This window comes from Coregonus lavaretus (genome assembly GCF_964263955.1).
Source record: "Coregonus lavaretus genome assembly, contig: HAP1_SCAFFOLD_1777, whole genome shotgun sequence".
NCBI lineage: Eukaryota > Metazoa > Chordata > Actinopteri > Salmoniformes > Salmonidae > Coregonus > Coregonus lavaretus.
In genome coordinates this window covers 33,797-61,518 of record NW_028160514.1, presented here as the reverse complement: position 1 = coordinate 61,518, position 27,722 = coordinate 33,797, and the positions used below count along the sequence as shown (strand labels likewise).

Below are 27,722 nucleotides of genomic sequence, written 5' to 3'. Positions count from 1 at the left end.
TCAAACCCCAAACCCTGGCCTGGTCTGTTTCGCAAGCGTCCGCGGGAGTCTCGCGATGTTGAGCCTCTGGGTTTAGAAACTGTGATATTATTTAAACGTAATCGTTCTATAGACTTGCAAAGGATAATCTATGGTACTTTTCAAAGCAGAGGAAAATAGCTTAAATAAAGTTGGTATTCAGTAAATGGCTTGGAATACAATACAAATTGACAACTTGCCTTGCATAAAAATGCTTACCTAAAGCTGTCAAATGCAACTGCTTCCATAATAATTGGTCTGCAATTTAATTGCAATGTTGTTGAGGAATTATTCTAGTTAAATCTGTCCAGTATCCCAAGATGAACTCAGGCAATTCTAGGACTACCAACCGGGCCTTGCAGCCATCTGACCCTGTTCTCGTGTCTCGTTAGCATCTAGTGCAGCCAGCCAGCAGAATAGTGTATAGTTGTCGGTGAGGCCGGCGAGGCGGAACACCATTGTCGAGACAAAATAACATACAAGTTACACGAAATATATAGAGCTAAAACTACAACGTCAGACGACGAACCAAGACATATAGCCTAAAGGTAAGTGAATGTTGTCAGCATCAAATTCAGAATATTTTTTGCTAACTAAGTTAGCGAGCTAGGCTAGCCTCTCAAAAGTCGTCTATCTAGCTAGCATTGTCCAGTCATCCAATCGATTAAACGGAATCCAAGTTCAGTGTTCACATTAGCAAGGTACATTTCAACAAAATAGTGTGATGGCTGTCGTTCAAATAAATGTAGTTAATCATATTTTTCGAATCGCGTTATTCAGCTATCGATTTCTACCTCGCATCTAAGTGATTCGCGTAGCCAGCTAGCTAACGCCGGTCTCGGTAACAATGCGAGGAAAAAACGAACTAGCTAACATTAGCTAGATAGCTAAATGTTGCTAAGCTAGCCATGCAGCCGGGTGGGGGTTGTTGTGGGATGGGATTCAAGTTTAAGCCTAATTTGATGACCATCTGTTTTCAAATGGCATAAATGTTATACTTGTGACGATATGTAGCTAGCTGCATCAATAATTGTTTTGTCGGAATTAGTTATTTGTTTGATGTTGATGGAAGATGAGTAGCGTAGCTAGCTAACGTTAGGCAGGTAACGTTTATGCTGTTCAATGGACAATGCCCGGCTGACAGTCCCTCGACTCACAAAGGACTTGCAATTTATCCCCGTTTTCCCTTTTCTGTGCCTCGTCGGCTTCAGTTTCTTAGTTGGCTAATAGCAAAAAATCTGGGAATACTAACGTAAACTAGCTAGGTACTAGTTATTGAATTATACTTGTTTTGAGAGTTTGCGAACGTTAGCGGTTGACAAAAATGTTCCTGCAAAGCGACACAATATCCAAATTGATTCATATTTACATTTTACATCATTTAGCACACGCTATTATCCAGAGCGACTTACAGGAGCAATTAGGGTTAAGTGCCTTGCTTAAGGGCACATCGACAGATTTTTCACCTAGTCGGCTCGGGATTAGAACCAGCGACCTTTCGGTTACTGGCACAACGCTCTTACCCACTAAGGAACATGAATAGGTAGTACCCCATGCTTGATTTTTTTTGTATATTAAAATGCCTGTTGTCTGACCCCTTATGTGGTCAACAATGTAATGCTATTGTTCAGATGAGGCCTTTGTTGTTTATAGCACCATGTTTTAATCATCAACATATTTTAACCTTTATTGTATTCAATTACAGGCTCAGTGTTATGTAGCCTTCACTAATAATGACTACAACAAATAATGTTCTGTCTTCTCATCAGATGCCTTCAGCAACAGTTGGCAACAATGCTTTTCAGGCCTCCAGCCCAGAGTTGGGTTCTGGGACCCAGTCTGAGGCCATGAAGCAGGTCCTGCAGGTGATCGACAAGAAGGTCCGCAACATGGAAAAGAAAAAGGTAACAATGTTTCCTTTTTTTCATCCAAGCATTTCAGAGACCTCCCAAAAAGCATAGATTGTTTCATGCTTAGTCATTGCTTGAGACCAACTGCAACTGAGGAACAATTCTGGATGTCTCTCTTGTCTGGGAAGATTGTCTGCTTTATGACCCTGCATTGACTTTCTCAAAGTTGGTAATTAAGATTAAGGCTACAGACAAATTTAGTTGGTGTAATCAATCATTAACCTGTGACTTATTTGGTATTAGAATCACATCACTTAATAGATGGTATATACCCGGGTAAACCAAAGTTGGTATATTTCTGCTGAAAGAATCTCAGCAGACCTTTTTGTAACCCTTATTAAATGTGCCATATTTTTATAGGGCAAGCTGGATGACTACCAGGCCAAGAAGAATAAAGGAGAACTGTTGAACCAGGATCAGCTGGTATGTACAAGACACTGTGGTCTGGGTTGATGTTAGCTCAGGGAACTTCAATTGTGAACTTGATTGTTTAACCTGTTGCATATGTACTATAATCTTTCAGTCTTGAGCTTTCCATTGTTTCTATACTTTGGTGTTTGTTGTTTTGATCTGTGACACAGCTAGCAAAACATATGTAATGTTCATTCCCTCTCTTGTCTCGTCTCGTCTGTAGGATGCCTTGACTAAGTTCCAGGAAGTGACCAACAACCTGGATTTTGCTCGGGAGTTGCAGAAGAGCTTCCTGTCTTTGGGGCAAGAGGTGAGTTCAGTCTCAAGGTTTCAAATCAAATTTTATTGGTCACATACACATTTTTAGCAGATGTTATTGCGGGTGTAGCGAAATGCTTGTGTTCCTAGCTCCAACAGTGCAGTAGTATCTAACAATACACATCTAAAAGTAAAAGAATGGAATTAAGAAATATATAAATATACAGTGAGGGAAAAAAGTATTTGATCCCCTGCTGATTTTGTACGTTTGCCCACTGACAAAGAAATGATCAGTCTATAATTTTAATGGTAGGTTTATTTGAACAGTGAGAGAATAACAACAACAAAAAATCCAGAAAAACGCATGTCAAAAATGTAATTAATTGATTTGCATTTTAATGAGGGAAATAAGTATTTGACCCCCTCTCAATCAGAAAGATTTCTGTCTCCCAGGTGTCTTTTATACAGGTAACGAGCTGAGATTGGAGCACACTCTTAAAGGGAGTGCTCCAAATCTCAGCTTGTTACCTGTATAAAAGACACCTGTCCACAGAAGCAATCAATCAATCAGATTCCAAACTCTCCACCATGGCCAAGACCAAAGAGCTCTCCAAGGATGTCAGGGACAAGATTGTAGACCTACACAAGGCTGGAATGGGCTATAAAACCATCGCCAAGCAGCTTGGTGAGAAAGTGACAACAGTTGGTGCGATTATTCACAAATGGGAGAAACACAAAAGAACTGTCAATCTCCCTCGCCCTGGGGCTCCATGCAAGATCTCACCTCGTGGAGTTGCAATGATCATGAGAACGGTGAGGAATCAGCCCAGAACTACACGGGAGGATCTTGTCAATGATCTCAAGGCAGCTGGGACCATAGTCACCAAGAAAACAATTGGTAACACACTACGCCGTGAAGGACTAAAATCCTGCAGCGCCCGCAAGGTCCCCCTGCTCAAGAAAGCACATATACAGGCCCGTCTGAAGTTTGCCAATGAACATCTAAAAGATTCAGAAGAGAACTGGGTGAAAGTGTTGTGGTCAGATGAGACCAAAATCAAGCTCTTTGGCATCAACTCTACGTGTTTGAAGGAGGAGGATTGCTGCCTATGACCCCAAGAACACCATCCCCACCGTCAAACATGGAGGTGGAAACATTATGCTTTGGTGGTGTTTTTCTGCTAAGGGGACAGGACAACTTCACCGCATCAAAGGGACGATGGACGGGCCATGTACCGTCAAATCTTGGGTGAGAACCTTCTTCCCTCAGCCAGGGCATTGAAAATGGGTCATGGATGGGTATTCCAGTATGACAATGACCAAAAACACACGGCCAAGGCAACAAAGGAGTGGCTCAAGAAAAAGCACATTAAGGTCCTGGAGTGGCCTAGCCAGTCTCCAGACCTTAATCCCATAGAAAATCTGTGGAGGGAGCTGAAGGTTCGAGTTGCCAAACGTCAGCCTCAAAACCTTAATGACTTGGAGAAGCTCTGCAAAGAGGAGCGGGACAAAATCCCTCCTGAGATGTGTGCAAACCTAGTGGCCAACTACAAGAAACGTCTGACCTCTGTGATTGCCAACAAGGGTTTTGCCACCAAGTTGTTTTGCAGAGGGGTCAAATACTTATTTCCCTCATTAAAATGCAAATCAATTTATAACATTTTTGACGTGCGTTTTTCTGGATTTTCTTGTTGTTATTCTGTCTCTCACTGTTCAAATAAACATACCATTAAAATTATAGACTGACCATGTCTTTGTCAGTGGGCAAACGTACAAAATCAGCAGGGGATCAAATACTTTTTTCCCTCACTGTACAGTTGAAGTCGGAAGTTTACATACACCTTAGCCAAATACATTTAAACTCAGTTTTTCACAATTCCTGACATTTAATCCTAGTAATAATTCCCAGTCTTAGGTCATTTAGGATCACCACTTTATTTTAAGAATGTGAAATGTCAGAATAATAGTAGAGAGAATGATTTATTTCAGCTTTCAGTTCTTTCATCACATTCCCAGTGGGTCAGATGCTTACATACACTCAATTAGTATTTGGTAGCATTGCCTTTAAATTGTTTAACTTGGGTCAAAAGTGTCGGGTAGCCTTCCACAAGCTTCCCGCAATAAGTTGGGTCAATTTTGGCCCATTCCTCCTGACAGAGCTGGTGTAACTGAGTCAAGATTGTAGGCCTCCTTGCTCGCACACGCTTTTTCAGTTCAGCCCACACATTTTCTATAGGCTTGAGGTCAGGGCTTTGTGATGGCCACTCCAATACCTTGACTTTGTTGTCCTTAAGCCATTTTGCCACAACTTTGGAAGTATGCTTGGGGTCATTGTCCATTTGGAAGACCCATTTGCAACCAAGCTTTCACTTCCTGACTGATGTCTTGAGATGTTGCTTCAATATATCCACATCATTTTCCTTCCTCATAATGCCATCTATTTTGTGAAGTGCACCAGTCCCTCCTGCAGCAAAGCACCCCCATAGCATGATACTGCCACCCCTGTGCTTCACGGTTGGGATGGTGTTCTTCGGCTTGCAAGCAACCCCCTTTTTCCTCCAAACATAACGATGGTCATTATGGCCAAACAGTTCTATTTTTGTTTCATCAGACCAGAGGACATTTCTCCAAAAAGTAAGATCTTTGTTCCCATGTGCAGTTGCAAACCGTAGTCTGGCTTTTTTATGGCGGTTTTGGAGCAGTGGCTTCTTCCTTGCTGAGCGGCCTTTCAGGTTATGTCGATATAGGACTCGTTTTACTGTGGATATAGATACTTTTGTACTTGTTTCCTCCAGCATCTTCACAAGGTCCTTTGCTGTTCTTCTGGGATTGATTTGCACTTTTCGCACCAAATTACGTTAATCTCTAGGAGACGCAACGTGTCTCCTTCCTGAGCGGTATGACGGCTGCGTGGTCACATGGTGTTTATACTTGCGTACTATTGTTTGTACAGATTAACGTGGTACCTGCACGCGTTTGGAAATTGCTCCCAAGGATGAACCAGACTTGTGGAGGTCTACAATTTTTTTTTCTGAGGTCTTGGCTGATTTTATTTTGATTTTTCCCATGATGTCAAGCAAAGAGGCACTGAGTTTGAAGGTAGGCCTTGACAAACATCCACAGGTACACCTCCAATTTACTCAAATGATGTCAATTAGCCTATCAGAAGCTTCTAAAGCCATGACATCATTTTCGGGAATTTTCCAAGCTGTTTAAAGGAACAGTCAACTGAGTGTATGTAAACTTCTGACCCACTGGAATTGTAATACAGTGAATTATAAGTGAAATAATCTGTCTGTAAACAATTGTTGGAAACATTACTTGTGTCATACACAAAGTAGATGTCCTAACCGACTTGCCAAAACTATCGTTTGTTAACAAGAAATTTGTGGAGTGGTTGAAAAACAAGTTTTAATGACTCCAACCTATAAGTGTATGTAAACTTCCGACTTCAACTGTAGGTGGTCAACAATCCTTTTCATTCTGGTTACTATGACCACACTCACTGTATTTATTAGTTGCTGTTTCTCAGTCACTGTGGCCATAGTGCAGCGACACAACTTCTTCCCTGTTTCCTTGCAGATCCAAAAGGCAGTGAAGAAGTCTGCCCGGAGGGAGCAGCTGCAGCGGGAGGAGACGGAGCAGAGGCGGCTGAAGACTGTTCTAGAGCTGCAGTTCCTGCTGGACCGGCTGGGGGACGAGCAGACGAGGCAGGACCTGAAACAGCCCGCCGCAGGCTCCCCCCTGCTCACCGATGCTGACCTCACCGCACTGGACAATTTCTACAAGCTGGTGGGCCCTGAACGGGACCATGACGTCAGGTACAAACCTTTTTTTGTTTCTTTTTAACTTTTGTGGTAAATGACGAACGAGTGAGGTAATATAATGGAAGGCATGTTGTTAATGTCCTTCCCTGTTCTCTAGGTTGACTGACCAGTATGAGGAGGCCTCCCTACACCTATGGGAACTGCTAGAGGGCAGAGACCAGGCTGTGGCAGGAACCACATGTATGTTTCTAACACTTTTGAAGTAGCTCTCAATGTATTTACTCTGTACAGTTTAAGTCGGAAGTTTACATACACTTAGGTTGGAGTCATTAAAACTAGTTTTTCAACCAATCCACAAATTTCTTGTTGACATCATTTGAGTCAATTGGAGGTGTACCTGTGGATGTATTTCAAGGCCTACCTTGAAACTCAGTGCCTCTTTGCTTGACATCATGGGAAAATCAAAAGAAATCAGCCAAGACCTCAGAAAAATAATTGGTGACCTCCACAAGTCTGGTTCATCCTTGGGAGCAATTTCCAAATGCCTGAAGGTACCACGTTCATCTGTACAAACTATAGCACGCAAGTATAAACACCATGGGACCACGCAGCTGTCATACCGCTCAGGAAGGAGACGTGTTACGTCTCCTAGAGATGAACGTACTTTGGTGCGAAAAGTGCAAATCAATCCCAGAACAACAGTAAAGGACCTTGTGAAGATGCTGGAGGAAACAAGTACAAAAGTATCTATATCCACAGTAAAACGAGTCCTATATCGACATAACCTGAAAGGCCGCTCAGCAAGGAAGAAGCCACTGCTCCAAAACTGCCATAAAAAAGCCAGACTACGGTTTGCAACTGCGCATGGGGACAAAGATTGTACTTTTTGGAGAAATGTCCTCTGGTCTGATGAAACAAAAACAGAACTGTTTGGCCTTAATGACCATCGTTATGTTTGGAGGAAAAAGGGGGTTGGTTGCAAGCCGAAGAACACCATCCCAACCGTGAAGCACTGGGGTGGCAGTATCATGCTGTGGGGGTGCTTTGCTGCAGGAGGGTCTGGTGCACTTCACAAAATAGATGGCATCATGAGGAAGGAAAATGATGTGGATGTATTGAAGCAACATCTTAAGACATCAGTCAGGAAGTTAAATCTTGGTCACAAATGGGTCTTCCAAATGGCCAATGACCCCAAGCATACTTCCAAAGTTGTAGCAAAATGGCTTAAGGACAACAAAGTCAAGGTATTGGAGTGGCCATCACAAAGCCCTGACCTCAATCCTATAGAACATTTGTGGGCTGAACTGAAAAAGCGTGTGCGAGCAAGGAGGCCTACAATCTTGACTCAGTTACACCAGCTCTGTCAGGAGGAATGGGCCAAAATTCACCCAACTTATTGCGGGAAGCTTGTGGAAGGCTACCCGACACTTTTGACCCAAGTTAAACAATTTAAAGGCAATGCTACCAAATACTAATTGAGTGTATGTAAGCATCTGACCCACTGGGAATGTGATGAAAGAAATAAAAGCTGAAATAAATAATTCTCTCTACTATTATTCTGACATTTCACATTCTTAAAATAAAGTGGTGATCCTAACTGACCTAAGACAGGGAATCTATACTAGGATTAAATGTCAGGAATTGTGAAAAAACTGAGTTTAAATGTATTTGGCTAAGGTGTATGTAAACTTCCGACTTCAACTGTAGGCTTTGGCTTGTTTAATTAGTTACCCACATCCCCATATGTATACTGAGTATCTTGGGGCTTATCTTAGATTTGAGGGGAAAAAATAGCTTGGAAGCAAGGTTAGCTGAGCTGGCTCAACTGGGAGCAGCGTTATGACTAAAGCCCATCCATCACCCAGCCCCTTGGAGCACAAAGGGCATGCTGGATGTGCAGGCCATGTTAGCAGAACATGTATAAGGGGAAGCTCTTTTCTGGGTGGTTGGGGTGAACTGGGGTGAGGCCAGTGGGCTTTGAGGGGTAGTGCCAGCCCAGACACAGGACACCTGTCATTCCACAAATACTGAGCATCCACCTCCCATGTTCCAGAGACAACTTTGCGGTGGATCATATGGCATTGTGGATTATGAATACTTGAGGGTTATTAAAGTGCTTCGAGCAGTGGATCTTGGCCTGGCACGGTGCTGTGGAATGGGTCACAGCTGTGATTATACCAAGCATAGACCGGCCTATTGACTAACTCTGAGTGCTTCGTTGCACAACACAAACGTTTCTGTTATGGATTGGGACCACTAAACAGTGGTACATTTTATGCTTTATCAAGACCTTTCTAATACCTTCTGAATATGATCTGCCCCTTTCCTATAGACAAGGCACTGAAGGAGACCCTGGACAAGGTGCTGCTTAGTGGCTATTTTGACAGAGCACAAACGCATCAGAATGGAGTGTGTGAGGAGGAGGAGGTGGTGGAAGAAGAAGAGGAGGAGCAGTCTGTGGCGCATGAGTCGTCTGGGAGTGGGGAGCAGCCTGCAGAACCAGGTAGCCACCATCACCATAATCTCCCGTTGGCAGAATCTGTGTGTAGACAAAGAGAATCTGCTAGGACTGAATTGAATGCGTGAGATTCGAGCAGCATTAGTTCCGTTTTTTAGGTTTTTGTCACTGGCTATTTGGAAGTATCAGTATGAAAAATGTATGCACTCACTAACTGTAAGTCGCTCTGGATAAGAGCGTCTGCTAAATGACTAAAATGTAAAATGTATCAGGATTGGGCGAAGGCGGTGCTTAAACTGCTTCGCCTTGAGCGCTTTGGCTGAGAGTTTCCTTTTGCGAGGGTGGAGACTTTGTTTTTGCCGTAACTCTCAATTTCTAATACGTATGAAGACAGACTTTAATCACGCAGCTGACCAAATTACGTGAGGTTTTACTTCTGGGTTAACAGATTACCATCACCTGAGGGGAACTCATGTTACGATTGGTCTGAGTGTGTGGACCTGGGTGAGTGGATATTAATCAGAGCGTATTCTTTTTACAGAAGAAACAGTTACTGAAGAATACACAGAGGCCGTTGAATTAGAAGCCACGGAGGTGAGTTCAGTCTCTACCCTGACTCTTGACTGCTGTAAAGTTCAGAACTCTCTGGTTTACCTTGCCTATTGGAATCTAATCAAGTGATCTCATGTTTATTTGTGTAGTTTGTAAACAGACAGTTCATTCCAGAAACCACATACAGCAGGACTGGCAACGACCAAGTAGAGGAGTGGACGGCAGAGGCCCAGGTATGTTGCATGTCTACACCTCATGTCATTTGTCACAAAGTCTCACACAGAATCCTTTAGGGTTCATCAAGTAACTCCATGGCCCAATGATGTCATCAGCTGGGTTTAAATCTGTCCCTGTGTCTTTAGGTGGTCAACGCCCTCCAGCACCAGCCTCCTCCCCAGATGGCCCCCGAGCCCCACACTGTGAACCCAGTCTCCCACACGCCTGACCCCGTGGTCAGGAAGCAGGTCGTACAGGACCTCATGGCCCAGATGCAGGGAACCTATAACTTCATGCAGGTGATGATCCTTCCAACTGCCCCCTATGGTCCTGAACTGGGTGCCTTATTGGATCCTGTTTGGTGACTTGTTCATGCTGACCCATGTGCTTCCTCCCACAGGACTCCATGTTGGAATTTGATGGCCATGCCCTGGACCCAGCCATCGTGTTGGCCCAGCCCATGAAGCCTGCGCAGAGCGTGGACCTGCAGCAGATGGGTCAGTGTTAGTACATCACATTCTGTTTTAACTCCCCTCAAACCAACACCACCACTCAGAGGCTGTAGTCCTCCTAGAGATGTTCACATATACACTCATAGACAGTTTATTAGGTACACCCATCTAGTACCGGGTCGAACCCCTCCTTTGCCTCTAGAACAGCCTGAATTCTTTGGGGGCGTGGGTTCTACATTGGTATCAAGGGACCTAACGTGTGCCTGGAAAACAGTCCCCACACCAGGCTGGATGGGTCCTTGGACTCATGCTGCATACGCCAAATCCTGACGCTGTCATCAGCATGATGCAACAACAACCAGGATTCGTCTGAACAGGCGATGTATTTCCACTCCTTAATTGTCCAGTGTTGGTGATCGCGTGCTCACTGGAGCCGCTTCTTCTTGTTTTTAGCTGACAGTGGAACCCGGTGTGGTCTTCTGCTGCAATAGCCCATCGGTGACAAGGATCAACGAGTTGTTCATTCCGAGATGCCGTTCTGCACACCACTGTTGTACTGCGCTGTTATTTGCCTGTTTGTGGCCCACCTGTTAGCTTGCACGATTCTTGCCATTCTCCTTCGACCTCTCATCAACGAGCTGTTTTCACCCACAGGACTGCCGCTGACTAGGTGTATTTTGTTTGTCACACTATTCTCAGTAATCCCTAGACACTGTCGTGCGTGAAAAGATCTGGAGGGTGGCTGTTTCTGAGATACTGGATCCGGCGCACCTGGCATCGACGATCATACCACTCTGTCTCTTAGGTCACTCATTTTGCCCATTCTAAAGTTCCATCGAACAGTAACTGAATGCCTCGATGCCTGTCTGCCTGCTTTATATAGCAAGCCACGGCCAAGTGACTCACTGTCTGTAGGAGCGAACCATTTTCGTGAACGGGATGGTGTACCTAATATACTGGCCGGTGAGTGTAGTACTGCTCATATACTCTTGAGGTTTGTCAGTGTTCAATTTTAGTTGCTCTAAACTGTTTTACCGACAAACCATTTTATATTTATCTTGTGTGCAGTTCATTCAGAATCCAGACTTCCTCAACCAAGCTCAATTCCTGAATCTACACAAGTAAGTGGCAATAGTGACACTTGAACAGAATTCTGATAGTAGTGGTCCCCAAGACTCAATACAGGAGCAAACTTATTTAAAGGGCAAGGGTACCATGTGAACCTTCCCTTATTCTCCCCCTTCCCTCCCCAGGTCCCCATGGTATCCCCCACACCTGATGCCTACTCCTCCACACCACCCCTCTACCAGCCCTCCCACACAGCAGAGCCCCAGCCACAGACAGACAGCACCGACCACATCCAGGTAAACCCTCCCTCCCCAAGGTGCCCTCTATTCCACCACCCTCTACCCCCCTGGCTGTGGGTGGTGGAGCTTCTCTGTGCTTGGCTGTTATTGGGCAGTGTGAGAGATGGTTAGCACTCATCCTACCTGCTTTTCCTGAAGTGTCTGTGAAAACCATTGAAGTATGTGACGTCTCTGTCTCCCCACCACGACCCGCCCCCTCCCTAAACCAGGCCTCGACGTCTCTGTCGTCTGAGCAGTCCCCCGCCCAGTCCTCCTTGCCCTCTGCCTTCCCGCCTGTCTCCACCCCCCACAGCGGCGGCATCAATGTCAACGCAGCACCATTCCAGTCCATGCAAGCGGTAGGCTTTGTTAATGGAGGACTTATAACTGACAACGCGTCACTTGAACAAAACCGTCATATAACCCACTTAACTCGAATCACTTATTACACAACTATGGTAGCACAAGTCTTACGACAGGGAGAATAGAAGTAGTACACACTATCACACAACAGTAATACCAGATTTATTTGCAAGGATAATCAAAAAACTGATTGGGACATCAAAACTGAATTAATAAGTATAATTCCAGTGTTTTGCCTACATTTCTCAAAACCAAGCTTCAATCCCATTTCCTCCCCCCACCCCCACACACTCCACTCTGTCAGAGCAGAATAGAATGCTCCTCTTGTCTACCCCCATGTCTACATAAGGCTTTATAATCAACTTTAAGCTGATTAACTTTATTTTGCGAACCTTGAACAGTATGTACGGCATGCTCAATAATCAGACTAAAGTCTCAGTTACTGATGATTTGCTGTTGTCTGCGAGTCCTGCATGGGCATCTGCCACCTCTAAATGAAAGCTTTTCTCTGGTTGTATTGTGTCCTTCAGGTGTTCAACCTCAACGCCCCCGTGCCCCCCACTAACGAAGCAGACAGTCTGAAGCAGAACCAATTCCCCAGCAGCTACGGCCAGGGCTTCAGCAGCCAGGCGGAGCACTCCGTGGAGCACTCCGTGGAGCAGCCTGACATCCAGCAGGACACGCTACAGTCTGGTGAGAGAGGGACTGGGGTGGCTGTTGGGCCTGAGGGTGTGACTTAGACAAGCAGAGTCTGAGGAGCAGTAGACCTTGGGTCTAAGGGCATGATCAGCAGAAAGATCAAATGTTAATGACTCTTATAATGTTGTAGGAGGCTTCCACACCCAAGACCAAGTGATATCGTCGGCAGCGGGCCACCAGGTGCAGTCGTCCCAGGGGCCAGGTTTTGGGCGGCAAGGCCAGTCCTTCTATAACAGCAGGGGGGCCGTGCCTCGCGGAGGCCCCAGGAACCCCCGGGGCATGATCAATGCATACCGAGGATCCTCTAACGGTTTCAGAGGTATGAGATCCAGATGATTTATTGTAAGGGACCTACTTTGACACATGAGTGATTTATTACGGCGTTAACCGTTTTTAAATGGTTGTCTTCCTCAGGAGGATATGATGGCTATCGCCCTCCCTTCTCGAACACTCCAAACAATGGTTATGGGCAACAGGCCCAGTTCAGCACGGCTCCCCGGGACTACTCCAACAGCACCTATCAGCGGGTAAGGGAGGACACAGCCAACCACTAGGTCCTAGTGACTAGAAGACACTTGACCCTTGCATTAAGGTTGCGTTAGTCCAAATAAAAGGGATTCTGTGAGTTGTTGTCCCAGATGCTGTCATGAAGATGGTGTATAAGAGTCTTTCTGAATGACCTGTTGTTTCTACAGGAGGGATATCAGCCAGGCTACAAGCGGGGAGCAGCCCAGGGACCTCGGGGTTGCTCTCGAGGTAATGCTCAAGCCATGCGATCCTAAAGCGCTTAAAGGATTGTCAACTTCTGCCACATTGAACATTCAGATATTATGAATGTGTTTGCCCCAGCTCACTTTTATAAATCTTTTTTGTTTTGTTTCTCATCTATTTTTGTTTTTCCTGGCCTCCTTTTCAGAGTAAGCCTGCTTTGGTATGTCTAAGATACTTTTGTTTTAACACATGTAAAGCTGAAATCCACAGCATTTAGATTTATCAGCAAGTCTGTGTTCGAAACAACAAATAGATATTCCTGTAAACTTGAAAGATTTCATTAATTTATTTTTTGTACAAAATAAATGCAAAAAAAAACCCTGCAACTGTCAGTCCAATCCATGAGAATCTTTTATATTTTCTGTCACTGCCCAGCCCTGTCAACCACTTTTCCCTGTGCTTTTGGTTTTCATAACATTACTTGTTTTTTTCTTCTCCCACCATCTCCTCTTTGTAAGCCGATGTTACTCCTTGGGAGACTGTTTCAATAAAGATGTGTTGTATAACCTGCTGTCTGCTGCTAGTTTCTTTTCGTTGGTCCCTGAACCCTGCTGCTCTGTGGGGCTACTGCAACATTATCTGCCTGTGCTGACATTATCTCTTGGGGTTAAGAGTGTGCTGGAGGATTTTGGTTATGCTTTGCTGAAAGGACTTCTCTCTGCTTCTGTCTCCCTCACCTGCTGTGCCCTGCCTTCCAGTGATGGGTGGAAGTAGTCTGTATTTTGTCATGGGAGCATACATATTATATTGGTGGCTATTAACATGCTTAGAAACATTCATGAAACGTAAATGTCACTGAGTTTCAAAGTAAACCTGTGGTGTTATTTGTAAATCGTAGGGCTCCATCTGGCAAAATGCATACTATTATTCTGCATGACCTTGATAAACGCTTTCAAAGCTGTTTTTAGATTTGCAGTGAATATTGCCACTGTGTGTATATAACTGAGTTGACATGAAGGCAACTATTACCTTTCCCTTGTTTTCAGGATTCCATTTTGTAATGAGTGTATTAGCTTGCTCGTAACAGTCAATGTCCATTTTGTCTCCCTATTAGAGTTGAGAGATCTCTTCCTTGGCAGGTGCACACTAGCAATTTCAAAGAATGTGGATGAGGGTTTTTGATTACTCCATGCCCAGACCTAACCCAGAACAAGGGTGACGGGCTGGCCTCAGCTGACTATGATTATTTTCTATCTGCTTAGCGGTTGCAGGCCGGGGGGGACTGTTTAAGCCCAGCCGAGGGATGGTGACCCAAATGGCTGCACATCAAGCCAACTAGTCTTGGATACCAACGACTCTTCTACCCTCCACCTTGGGCAACCTTAAACATCACCTCAACACTCCTGGACCACCCTTCCCCTTATCTGACTGTTCCTCTCCATATCAACCTCTAGTTTGGTTTGGTGAGGCCTGGGTCTGAAGCCATACATGCCACCCTTAACTCCTGTCAGATCTTTAGCTTTCTCACAATCATATGCTATTGCATTGCCTTAAACTGACCAAGCTGGAACATGTGTGCCTTTGCTGTTGGACTGTTTATTTGGGTCTCTGCTCGATAGGCAATAATTTACAAATCAGTGGCTGGGGCTAGTGACAGGCTTTGGAAGCATGTTATAAAAGACCAAACAATATGTTGACTAAGGTCAGACCACACAAGGAAATGTTTTTGTCTCAATGTGAAGGTTGTGTGTACTGTACATTGTATTGCCATGGCATGTTTGGGAGTAAGGTCTGTCCAAATGGTGTGCAGTCTATGCAGGTTGTAGGTCTGACTGAATGACGGACTGCTCATTAAGAGTACTTTGGTCTAGCCAACTGAGGCATTTGAGAGAAAGGCATTTGAAGGACTGTTTACCCAAAATGAAGATTTCCTGTGTGTACATTTTGCTCTGGCCATATGGTAGCTGTTAGTGATGCACTGAATAAATGCACTGTTCTGTAAATTTGCATTTGTCACTTCATATCTGCTCTGTCCAAAAACATCATACTGATGTCAACCCTGGAGGTCTGTAGAATGTAAGGATTGTGTCAACTTCATAGCTATAAAGAAACAAGTCATCACCACTTTATCCTGTCTTAAATTGAACAAAAGTCTACAGCAATATTGATGTTTTCCTGTGCAACTGGTCATCTGAAAATTAAACTCATCTTTTGTACAAACAACTATGGAACATTTTATACAAAGTAAAATTAGGCACACCTCTGGATGGTGCAGGAGAAAATAGCATTTGCCCGAGCTAGCAGAATTTGGTAAAAGTAAACCAATATAAAGGCCCAATATAGGACAGACTGGGGGTGATTTGCTGAGTACAAAAGGTAGACCTCATTGCCTGGTAATGGGCATGTTCAGTATCAATACATGTACTGGCCTTGGCCAAGACACACCTGCAGGTCATTAGGAACAGTAACCTTATTCAAGCACAGACTTGAAAACAAGACGTGATTACCTATAATCTCCACAGAAATAACCAGATCATCAACTGATTCTTACATTTGCAAATCAGTTAAGATAATACAAAGAGCTGGCTATAGTATAGTTACCACAAAAGTAATGTACTGAAAAATAAGACTGCAATCCACTCAGGTTTCCCATGACTAGTGCCCATAACAGCCAAGATAAGAATACATTGCTGTTATCAGACTTGAGGATATGAAATAAAGTTGTGGCCAAGCTCATGCCATGTAATACACAGGAATTAACCCATAAAAAAAGTATATCTATATTCTATTCTGTTCCATGAGACAGTTTTGTCTTTACTGTTCATAATGCTCCCAATGCCATTTTCAGTGTCTTTTGAAATGTAGCCTTTTCAGGAATCCATCAATTTCACAACTTTATCCTTATTCAGGTGGAGTGACCAGACAATTATTAGGCCTAATTGTCATGACATCACACAGCACTAATTCAAAACGATGTTCCAAAATATATAGACATTGACACTACCAAAACCATTCCACCAAAGCTATGCATTTTAAGTAATGATCAATTATGACATTTACATTTTAGTCATTTAGCAGACGCTCTTATCCAGAGTGACTTACAGTTAGTGAGTGCATATATTTTTCATAGTGGTCCCCCGTGGGAATCGAACCCACAACCCTGACGTTGCAAGCGCCATGCTCTACCAACTGAGCTACAGGAGGCCTATGACCAAACCATACATCACATACACATATGCACTCTATAACACAAATTCCCTGACTGCAAATGTATAAAACATTTCTAGGCCTTGAAGGCTCAAATTGAAATCCACAAGTGGGCAGGGATACTGTAAACGCCTCCTGTGTTCTCCAGCTGGTTTTCAGTTAACTCTTCAGGATAACAGGGGCCACACATGCCCATATGGCGGGATCTCTGCACACTGGACTGGAGGTATATAGGTACTGTAAAGGGCTGTGGGTGGGGGGCCATGGAGCCAGCGGTGTTGTCTATAGAGTTTTATCTGGCAGCTGGGGTTGAGTGAACTGGTTCTGATGGGGGCCTTATGGTAAGTCATGTTGGCCCTATGGCACTGCCTGATGGCCTGGTGGCAGATCCTGGAGACGTGGTTGGGACAAATCCTGGATGTTGTGGGGTATTTGGTTCTGGAGGTGGTTGTCTTGCTTCATACCCGGGTGGTTTTGGGACATATCTTGGTGGCCCGGGGGCAAAGGATGGTTCTCTCCTTGTGGCTCTGGGATAGCATTCCCTTCTACTGAAAAAGAGAGTCGAGTTTTGAATACAGTTCATTTTTCAAATCTTGAGATACATTTTCCTCTACATTCTGAAAAATACACGACACACCAGTAAAGAGAAAATGGAATAGGGGTAAACCATCACTCACCATGAACCTCTGGAGGGGGCTCAACTTTCTGGGTTTTCAACCGTTCCATGTGTTCTACTGCCTGAAACACCACAGACAAACAGATAGAGATAAGCACAGACACCTCAATGGATTGTTGTAGGTAAATATGGCAGCTCATGTCAAAAAGAACAATACCACACAAAACAATACCACACAGAAGAAGTGCATTCCAGTAACAGAGAACCTATTGGTTGTGTCTGTTCTACCACTGCCCACTCTGTACCTGCTGAAGCTCTACTTTCTGTGTGTTGAGCTGTTCCTGCTGCCTCTCCAACTCATCCCTCTGTTTCTGGAGTTCTGATGCTTTCTGGTTGAGGTCCTCTTCCTGCTGGGCCAGGTGCTCCTCAAACTCCCTCATCTCCTCATCTGTGTAGGCCTGGTTCTGCTCTAGGGTCTAACAAAGGAGGCCGTGTCAGTTCATACCCTTCTACCTCTCCTTACTGATTTAAAAAGCAACAGAATTACAGTGTGGTTGAATGTAGGGGTATTTACAGATATGGTATGATTTTTGTTACTCTTGCCGTTTCATAATAATGAGTTATAATGTTGAAGTATTAAAAGTAGGTCAGTATGAATGAGAGTTGAATAGATATAGCTACACACCTCCCAACTATCTGGTTCCAGGAATTCCTTTTTCTTTGTGGCAATCAGGAACTCTTCTAAGGAGACCAGTCTGTCTTTGTTGGTGTCCACCTGTGAACAGTGAGAGATCAGTCACCATGTGAACTATTTATTTCTTTATATCAATGAAACCAATCTCTAACTTTCAGTGATAGCAATCCTTGGGAATATAGTATGCAAGGTTCACGGCCGTGACAACAGTACACCTCGTTCATGACGTGCTCTCTCATACGCAGGCGCTCCTCCTCCATCTCCACCATATCGTCCTCTTCATTGGTAGGATCATAGATCTTCTCCAGCTGAGCCCACAGAATAAACCGTTATCTATACACGCACACATTTCATTATCATTTCAGGTGAGACATTCAAAAAGAGGACAAATCTTTACCTCCTTTGTAAACAACGCCTCCAATTCCTGCTCATCGAAGAAGCCATCTCCATTGGAATCTGAAAATTCAAACGCGAGAATGTTGAGGAACTCCGTGAGATGGATCTCCCAGCCCCAGCCTGTGATGTCTATTGATGAGGACTTACCATGCAGCTTGAAAAAGGTCTTGGGGTCAAAATCTTCAGGGTCAAGACCATCTGCTTCCTCCCACAACTCTTTGAACTGATTCTGGCTGCCCTGCACAGCAAAATAACAACAAATGTTAGTCCTGTTAGATATAAATGGCTCACTTGAGCTAATCATTAAGTATGGGGAAGGTCTAGAGCAGAAATGGGCAACTGGCCGTCCACCTTTTGTAGGCCTGCAGATCAATTTCCAAAAACAAACAAATATATACAGTATATGCATACTGAGTGTCCAAAACATTAGGAACACCTAACTAATATTGAGTTGCACCCCCCTTTGCCCTCAGAACAGCCTCAATTCGTTGGGGCATAGACTACAAGGTGTCGAAAGCGTTCCACAGGGATGCTGGCCCATGTTGACTCCAATGCTTCCCACTCTTGTGTCAAGTTGGCTGGATGTCCTTTGGGTGGTGGACCATTCTTGATACACACAGGAAACTGTTGAGTGTGAAAAACCCAGCAGGGTTGCAGTTCTTGACACACTCAAACCGGTGCGCCTGGCACCTACTACCATACCTCGTTTAAAGGCACTTAAATCTTTTGTCTTGCGCATTCACCCTCAATGGCACACATACACAATCCATGTCTCAATTGTCTCAAGGCTTAAAAATCCTTCCTTAACCTGTCTCCTCCCCTTCATCTACACTGATTGAAGTGGATTTAACAAGTGAGATCAATAAGGGATCATAGCTTTCAGCTGGATTCACCAGGTCAGTCTATGTCATGGAAAGAGCAGGTATTCCTAATGTTTTGTACACTCAGTGTATATTGTTAAGGAACTCATTTGGGGTCTCAACTTACTGTTGGGAGTTAGAATAGTAGAATACACAAGGTGCAATTTCGAAATGTGGTTGTGCATCAGCAGTTTTTCTCTTGTTATGTCAGTCACTGACAGTCAGTCATTTAGACCATGTCAGCTAAACATTTTTAGACACAGACCCTCGAGCCAATGCGACCCCTCATGATGAGTTCAGATTTATTGTGGCCCCCACCCCCATCAAAGTTGCCCATCCCTGGTCTAGAGACTGGCTAGACCATATGTGAGCACAAACAGACTGAGCACTGAAACACACAGTTAACGTAGCATCCGAGTGTAGTTGGACTTACTGGATGGTTGACTTTGGGATGGTCTGCATGTTTCTTCTTCATCTCCTCGTAATGTTCTTCCTCCTTCTTCCTCCCTTCATCATCTAGAGTCTTGAGGTGTTCGCTTCGCTCATGGTCTTTCATCATCTCGTACTTCTTGAACTCCTCATGGCGCTCCTTGTCATAGTTCTCCAGATCGTTTGTGGCCTTGTGGTCAAATGAAGGATGAGAGTTAAAATGTCTTGAAGGAGAAGAAGACTACAGGTACTTCATTAAGGTATTGTATGTATGTACCATGAAAAAATGCCATGTTGTCTACATTATACTTACTGATTTGATGAGTCTGTCCAGATCCTCCACTTCAAAGGTGTGAGGATTCATGTGGTTCAGGTACTCAAACTGTTTCAGCAGAGCTTGGTGGTCTACTGCCATATCTGTGAGTGAGGTTTAACAGAATCATTACACACATAGGCACAATAGTTATCCAGTGCTGCAGGGTGTGTTGTTGTTGGTCAAAGCTCAATAACCCTGTGTGCATCGGTACTAGCCTGTAATCCTGCCAATTAGTGGTTTAAGTGAGACGTTACTGTTGTGTCTAATACTGTGCTGTTACTATTGTGATTTGAAACAGAGATAACATATTCAGAAGCATGTTTCACAAGTAAGTAGCTGACTCAACACTGACGCTGCACTAACCACGTCCTCCTGAGACCTTTGCCTCAAAAATGTACTTCTTGGTCACTCGCCCACACGCCCTAGTGTTTCTAGATGTTAACAGTATAGCACTTAAGGCATATTAATGGTATTTTCACTGGGCAGCATACCGTTTCCTCCTTCGATGTCTTGCTTGGCTTTGATCAGTGTCCGTAGCCGGCTAACCTCCTGCCTTTTTAGCTCGTCCAGTTGAGTCCTTACATGGTGGCTGACAAAGTCCAGCTCTTTGGCCAGCTTCCCCATCTGTAGGAAACGTGATGTAATGATTATCATACCGCTGCTGTTTTGCATTTTTCATGACTAATGACTCAATGAGAGAGTCCGAAGGACAAGAATGAGCAGGACACTGTTAGAATACCTTGATGTCCTCCATATCTGTGTTATGGAGCTTCTCTCTGAAATGCTGGTCTTTTTCCAGAAAATCAATGACTTCCCTGAGATAACGGTCATAGTGGAGTCCAGTGTCCTGTTACATGAAATAATTTTGTAAGTGGTAGTAGTATGCATACTAGCTCATGCATCATTCAATAGACCTTCAGTTCAGTCTGTATACGTTACAATTCAATAGATTATGTTAGAGAAAATCATTGCTAGCTGGTATAACTGGTCTGAGCTTGTACAGGAAGCACAAATTACTGCTTTTTTCCATGTCTGTTAGGGCTGCTATGCCTGCCATGTTTCTCCACTGTGCATGCTTGGTATGTGATCCTTCACCAACTCTTACCACACTTGGTGGCGGCTCTGAGGCTTTGTCCTCCGGCTGGTTCACCTTGGTCTTGTCCACACTGATGGGCACTGCCTCCAGACAGAGCAGCTGTACCAGAAGTGCAAGGCAGCTGGTGTGGAATACCCGGCTACAAGACATCTGGAGACACAAGACGCACCTTCACACAACAACACATGGCAAGCAACACCTCAACCAGAGAGAATAGAAAACATCAGTCTCTGCCCCAAATAAAGTGTCTGTGCCCCAACCATAGAGAAAGACAGAGGACTCTTTTGTGTCCCATTATGGCCTCTGAGTGCATGGGCATCTCCATTTTGACGCTTTTATCCAAAGCAACTTACAGTCATGCGTGCATACATTTTTTTTTTTTTGTGTATGGGTGGTCCCGGGGATCGAACCCACTACCTTGGCGTTACAAGCGCCGTGCTCTACCAGCTGAGCTACAGAGGACCACTACTTCTATGAGTTGGTAAACAAACTGAAAGGGTGCATACTGCCACCTGGAGTATGTTCTTTGAAAAGGTTTAAAGCCAAGGCTGGCGACGTACTGCCACCTGCAGTTATGGAGTGTTTGCACACAAGCATAATTAATTAGCTGATCCCTCCTGATGACCTGGATGGAATCATGTGATCCTTCCTTAACCCATAGGAAGTCCCACCCAGTTGACTACTTAAAAATGGTGAAAGCAAAGATGGTAGATAAATGAAGATGTCCCACAGGCCATTTACCATTGGGAAAAAAAGGCACAGTTCCGGTCTGCTTACAAGGGTGGCTCTCCCATAGGCACCAATGCATTAGCAGCTGGGTCTGGCGTGCTTAATTAATTGACTGTATAAGAACCCGAAAAAACTAGCGAGTGGGATGTCTCGCTTCCTCTTCCATCTCTGGTGGAAGTCCTCAATGGCGATGCCCATGATAAAACCGGCTTTTGGGCACTAACATGCTGACTTCACCGGCCACGAGCGTGCATCTGCCTTCGCGCGCATGTTGATTTTGTCCATCCACACCAGACACGCTGTTAAAATATCAAAACCAACTGTGAACTAAGTAAGGTTACATGCAAACCTCACCAGACACGTTGCGTGCGCGAGCATTGCAAAATAAATGTACACATACATGTTATTCAGTCATTTCACCCACACCGCTCGCACGTTTGAATGTACGTCTGCATCGCCAAGTGCTAAAATAGAACTTGGTTCTTTTTTAGACACTCCACATGCTGCAAGTCCCCTCGTTATTGGATTTCAGGAAAATCCAAACCCACATGGATGCTTGAAAGACAAATGAGGAGAGAATAAATAAAGATGACTAACTGAAAATTAACTAGGTTTATTGATCTGTGGATTAAACGTCGGAGTAGAGAAACACGATTTTGTATGACTCCTGGTCAAAATTCTACAAAGAACCAGCTAAAAAAGGACCATATGCATGTCAGGTAAAATAACAACCCAATGTTCATCTTCCAGGACAAACTAGCTAGCAACAGCTAAATGTCCATGAATGTTTCGTGTGTGTTTCGACCTGCTCCGAAATTAATATAATTAATTCACAGTTGATTTTGGTATTTTAACCTGTGTCGTGATTGCATCTGGTGGGGATAGACCTAATCAACATGGGTGTCACGGGTTTAGTCAGCATATTAGTCCTCTAGCTACAGCGCTTTCGGAAAGTATTCAGACCCTTGACTTTTTCCACATTTTCTTGCGTTACAGCCTTATTCTAAAATTGATTAAATAAATGTGTTTCCTCATCAATCTACACACAATACCCCATAATGACAAAGCGAAAACAAGTTTTTAGAAATGTTTGCAAATTTATAAAAAATTACATAAGTATTCAGACCCTTTGCTATGAGACTTGAAATTGAGCTCAGGTGCATCCTGTTTCCATTGATCATCCTTGAGATGTTTCTACAACTTGATTGGAGTCCACCTGTGGTCAATTCAATTGATTGGACATGATTTGTCTATATAAAAAGGTCCCACAGTTGACAGTGCATATCAGAGCAGAAACCAAGCCATGAGGTCGAAGGAATTGTGCATTGAGCTCTGAGACAGGATTGTGTCGAGGCACAGATCTGGGGAAGGGTACCAAAAAATGTATCCAACATTGAAGGTCCCCAAGAACACAGTGGCCTCCATCATTCTTAAATGGAAGAAGTTTGGAAACACCAAGAATCTTCTTTGAGCTGGTCGCCCGGCCAAACTGAGCAATCGGGGGAGAAGGGCGAGGGAGGTGACCAAGAACCCGATGGTCACTGACAGAGTTCCAGAGTTCCTCTGTGGATATGGGAGAACCTTCCAGAAGGACAACCATCTCTGCAGCACTCCACCAATCAGGCCTTTATGGTAGAGAGGCCAGACGGAAGGCACTCCTCAGTAAAAGGCACATGAAAGCCTACTTGGAGTTTGCTAAAAGGCACCTAAAGACTCTCAGACCATGAGAAACAAGGTTCTCTGGTCTGATGAAACCAGGATTGAACTCTTTGGCCTGAATGGCAAGCGGCACGTCTGGAGGAAACCTGGCACCATCCCTACGGTGAAGCATGGTGGAGGCAGCATCATGCTGTGGGGATGTTTTTCAGCGGCAGGGACTAGGAGACTAGTCAGGATCGAGGGCAAGATGAACGGAGCAAAGTACAGAGAGATCCTTGATGAAAAACCTGCTACAGAGTGCTCAGGACCTCAGACTGGGGCAAAGGTTCACCTTCCAACAGGACAACGACCCTAAGCACACAGCCAATACAATACAGGAGTGGCTTCGGGACAAGTCTCTAAATGTAATTGGGTGGCCCAGCCAGAGCCCGGACTTGAACCCGATCTAACATCTCTGGAGAGACCTGAAAATAGCTGTACAGCGATGCTCCCCATCCAACCTGACAGAGCTTGAGAGGATCTGCAGAGAAGAATGGGAGAAACTCCCCAAATATACACTACCGGTCAAAAGTTTTAGAAGACCTACTCATTCAAGGGTTTTTCTTTATTTTTACTATTTTCTACATTGTAGAATAATAGTGAAGATGTCAAAACTATGAAATAACACATATGGAATCATGTAGTAACCAAAAAAAGTGTTAAACAAATCAAAATACTGTATATTTTATATTTGAGATTCTTCAAATAGCCACCCTTTGCCTTGATGACAGCTTTGCACACTCTTGGCATTCTCTCAACCAGCTTCACCTGGAATGCTTTTCCAACAGTCTTGAAGGAGTTCCCACATATGCTGAACACTTGTTGGCTGCTTTTCCTTCACTCTGCGGTCCAGCTCATGCCAAACCATCTCAATTTGGTTGAGGTTAGGGGATTGTGGAGGCCAGGTCATCTGATGCAGCACTCCATCACTCTCCTTCTTGGTAAAATAGCCCTTACACAGCCTGGAGGTGTGTTGGGTCATTGTCTTGTTGAAAAACAAATGATAGTCCCACTAAGCCCAAACCAGATTGGATGGCGTATCCCTGCAGAATGCTTTGGTAGCCATGCTGGTTAAGTGGCCTTGAATTCTAAATAAATCCCAGACAGTGTCACCAGCAAAGCACCCCCACACCATAACACCTCCTCCTCCATGCTTTACGGTGGGAAATACACATGCGGAGAACATCCATTCACCCACACCGCGTCTCACAAAGACACGGCGGTTGGAACCAAAAATCTCAAATTTGGACTCCAGACCAAAGGACACATTTCCACCGGTCTAATGTCCATTGCTCGTGTTTCTTGGCCCAAGCAAGTCTCTTCTTCTTATTGGTGTCCTTTAGTAGTGGTTTCTTTGTAGCAATTGGACCATGAAGGCCTGATTCACACGGTCTCCTCGGCACAGTTGACGTTGAGATGTGTCTGTTACTTGAACTCTGTGAAGCATTTATTTGGGCTGCAATTTCTGAGGCTGGTAACTCTAATGAACGTATTATCCTCTGCAGCAGAGGTAACTCTGGGTCTTCCATTCCTGTGGTGGTCCTCATGAGAGCCAGTTTCCTCATAGCGCTTGATGGTTTTTGTGACTGCACTTGAAGAAACTTTCAAAGTTCTTAATTTTCCATATTGACTAACCTTCATGTTTTAAAGTAATGATGGACTGTCGTTTCTCTTTGCTTATTTGAGCTGTTCTTGCCATAATATGGAATTGGTATTTTACCAAATAGGGCTATCTTCTGTATACCAACCCTACCTTGTCACAACAACTGATTGGCTCAAACGCATTAAGAAGGAAAGAAATTCCACAAATTAACTTTTAACAAGGTGTAACAGTGTTGCTTCCATCCCTCTCCTTGCCCCTACCTGGGCTTGAACCAGGGACCCTCTGCACACATCGACAACAGTCACCCTCGAAGCACCGTTACCCGTCGCTCCACAAAAGCCGCGGCCCTTGCAGAGCAAGGGAAACAACTACTTCAAGGTCTCAGAGCAAGGGACGTCACCGATTGAAATGCTACTAGTGCGCACCGCTAACTAGCTAGCCATTTCACACCGGTTACAAAGGCACACCTGTTAATTGAAATGCATTCCAGGTGACTACCTCATGAAGCTGGTTGAGAGAATGCCAAGTGTGCAAAGCTGTCATCAAGGCAAAGGGTGGCTATTTGAAGAATCCCAAATATAAAATATATTTTGATTTGTTTAACACTATTTTGGTTACTACATGATTCCATGTGTCATTTCATAGTTTTGATGTCTTCACTATTATTCTACAATGTAGAAAACAGTAAAAATAAAGAAAAAGCCTTAAATAGGTAGGTGTTCTAAAACGTTTGACCGGTAGTGTATATACACCACTATTTCATAAAAATCACTACCCCATTAACTCTTCTGCAGTAAAATCTCACACACCCTGGTACTTCTCTGCAGCTGCCACCCACACTCGTTAAAAACCCACTACCCCTTTCCACTACTTTTGACCCTATCTGCTCCTGCACCATTCCAACGGCCTGGGAGGACGGGCCACCACCCCTCAACACACCCTGTAACTCCTCTGAAGTCAAATCTCGTATAACCAAATACTTCTCTGCAGCTGCCACCTCGGCAGTACAGAAGATAACCATTGATATGAACGCTAAAAAGCCAACCTTACTGAAGCATAACTCACTCGTTGCCCTATCCCTCTGTGGCACAAATCTACTACCCATTCTGCACTACGCTGACTCTGGCCACTTCAACCTGCCTCTCTCGCACCGGACACTTCCGATCCCCAGCAACATGAGCACCCCTACAGTTGACACGCAACTTTATCCACCGAAACTACACAATCCTCTGTCCCATGCCCTCCTGCACACATATTGTAATCTCCATCCCAGTACACACTGCTACAACATGACCATAAACGTTGCACCTAAAACAGTTACGGGGATTCTGTACAAAAGCTCTAACAGGATAACTGATATATCCTAACGTGACTGTCTGGTAGAGACTGACTCAAAACGACTGACAATGAATCCTGTTTCACCACGCTCCCCACCGGGTCTTCTAGCCATCTCCATGGCCCCAACCCCATATGTTTCCAGTCCATTTCTGACGTGTCTCTCTGCCATCGATAGCTAAGCTATTAAAAACATGTTAGCTAGGAGGTGATACTTTTTATCTAACTAACTAGCGTGCTACAATTTAAATCACCATCAATTCAATAGCTAGTCGTCTAGCTAACGTTACACTTTACAGGCAGACTCACTGTGGTCAATACAATAGCTTAGCTAGTAGTGATGATGATGGCTAGGTAGCTGGTAGATGGCAGGCTAATGTAATGACAGCTAGCTTGAAGCTAATTGAGGTTTCCATTTCCACCCAAGCTAGCTAGTTAGCTAAATAACAGCGATACCGGGTCTTGTGTCGACCACAACGAGACGTTGCGATCTCTGTCTCATTCTCAAAATAACAATAGCTTCAAACCAATTAATGCCACGGCGGTACTTACTTTTTGGTTGGAATCCCCGTCAATCGGTCGTCACTAGTTACCACAGTCAAAAAGTCATAACCCCCACCTATTTCTACACTTTCTCTTCTTAAAATTAGATTTTAACCTTAACCCCAGTGCTAACCTTATGCCTAACCTTACATCAACACCAATTTTGTTTTCATTAATTTTTACGATATAGCCAATTTTGACTTTGTGGATGTGCTATCTAGTTGGAAAACCCGGCGTCAAGCTAATTTAGTTAGCTAACTAGTCTCCTCCCTAGCTGATAACTCGTCCTCTCGTCCCTTCCTTGATGCTAGCAAGCATTTGTTTACAGTGCTAGATAACAAGTGAATGAAATCCTACATTGATAACTTGGCATGCGTGCTAAATTGGGTAGTTGCCATTGGCTAAAATTTTCACTTCCTGAAGACGTGCATCGCTATTCGATTAGGCCGCGCACACTGCCAGTCAAAGGGTTAGGGAAATACTGTGCTATCATGTTAGGTTGCACTGAATCGTACGTGGCGTTCATAATTTGGAGGAGGTGGATGTTCCCTGATCCTGGATCAGTGTAGCTTTCTTGCCATGACATCAGAGACAGTGTCTAGAAACAGTACAGTGTCTAGAAACTCTGTGACACAGGAGGTTGGTGGCACTTTAATTGGGGAGGACGGGCACGTGGTAATGCCTGGAGCTGAGTGAGTGGAAAGGTATCAACAACATCAAACTCATGGTTTCTATGTGTTTGATACCATTCCATTTGCTCCGTTCCAGCCATTATTATGAGCCGTCCTCTACGCAGCAGTGGATATGGTATGTGAAGACGTTTAGGTAGGGAGATCTGATCCCAAAGCTGCATTTTTCACTTCGTCATTCTTACATAGCTAGTTCAATTAAGCAGCCTTTATTTTCAATACACCAAAATCATTCATTACACTCAGATAATTATGTATTTGGGGTGAAGCATAAAGCAGACTTTATTGAGTTGGTTTAATGGGATTGCTTGGACTATTGAGAAAATTGATGAGCAGCTTTCTGCAGGGTT

General features: G+C 44.2%; 2 protein-coding genes across 9 annotated transcripts; one reads left to right on the top strand and one right to left on the bottom strand.

Moving 5' to 3' along the window:
• Positions 1-415: 415 nt before the first annotated feature.
• LOC311121712 (caprin-1-like) lies at positions 416-15,168 on the top strand. 7 transcript variants are annotated; one of them, XM_084196168.1, is made up of 19 exons: positions 416-566; positions 1,788-1,922; positions 2,289-2,351; positions 2,563-2,649; positions 6,180-6,418; positions 6,522-6,604; positions 8,697-8,867; positions 9,364-9,416; positions 9,524-9,607; positions 9,737-9,889; positions 9,991-10,087; positions 11,111-11,163; positions 11,296-11,406; positions 11,619-11,747; positions 12,282-12,444; positions 12,581-12,769; positions 12,865-12,977; positions 13,146-13,206; positions 14,424-15,168. In XM_084196168.1, exons 2-19 carry the CDS (start codon positions 1,788-1,790, stop codon positions 14,498-14,500), a joined length of 2,061 nt encoding a protein of 686 aa, XP_084052294.1. In that variant the 5' UTR covers positions 416-566; the 3' UTR covers positions 14,501-15,168. The 7 variants fall into 7 exon arrangements, with proteins under 7 accessions (XP_084052294.1, XP_084052295.1, XP_084052298.1 ...); XM_084196169.1 differs by having other exon boundaries at positions 13,146-13,217; XM_084196167.1 differs by having other exon boundaries at positions 419-566; positions 9,991-10,093.
• LOC311121713 (nucleobindin-2-like) lies at positions 14,738-27,086 on the bottom strand. Of its 2 annotated transcripts, none has more exons than XM_084196174.1 (13): positions 26,693-27,086; positions 20,785-20,925; positions 20,419-20,526; positions 20,171-20,303; positions 19,677-19,780; positions 19,368-19,553; positions 18,222-18,312; positions 18,076-18,134; positions 17,894-17,986; positions 17,670-17,759; positions 17,290-17,460; positions 17,046-17,106; positions 14,738-16,916 (listed from the first exon to the last, which is right to left on the bottom strand). In XM_084196174.1, the coding sequence occupies exons 2-13, from the start codon at positions 20,923-20,925 to the stop codon at positions 16,726-16,728; spliced, it is 1,428 nt and encodes a 475-aa protein (XP_084052300.1). In that variant the 5' UTR covers positions 26,693-27,086; the 3' UTR covers positions 14,738-16,725. The 2 variants fall into 2 exon arrangements, with proteins under 2 accessions (XP_084052300.1, XP_084052301.1); XM_084196175.1 differs by having other exon boundaries at positions 14,738-16,913; positions 26,693-27,063.
• Positions 27,087-27,722: the final 636 nt, after the last annotated feature.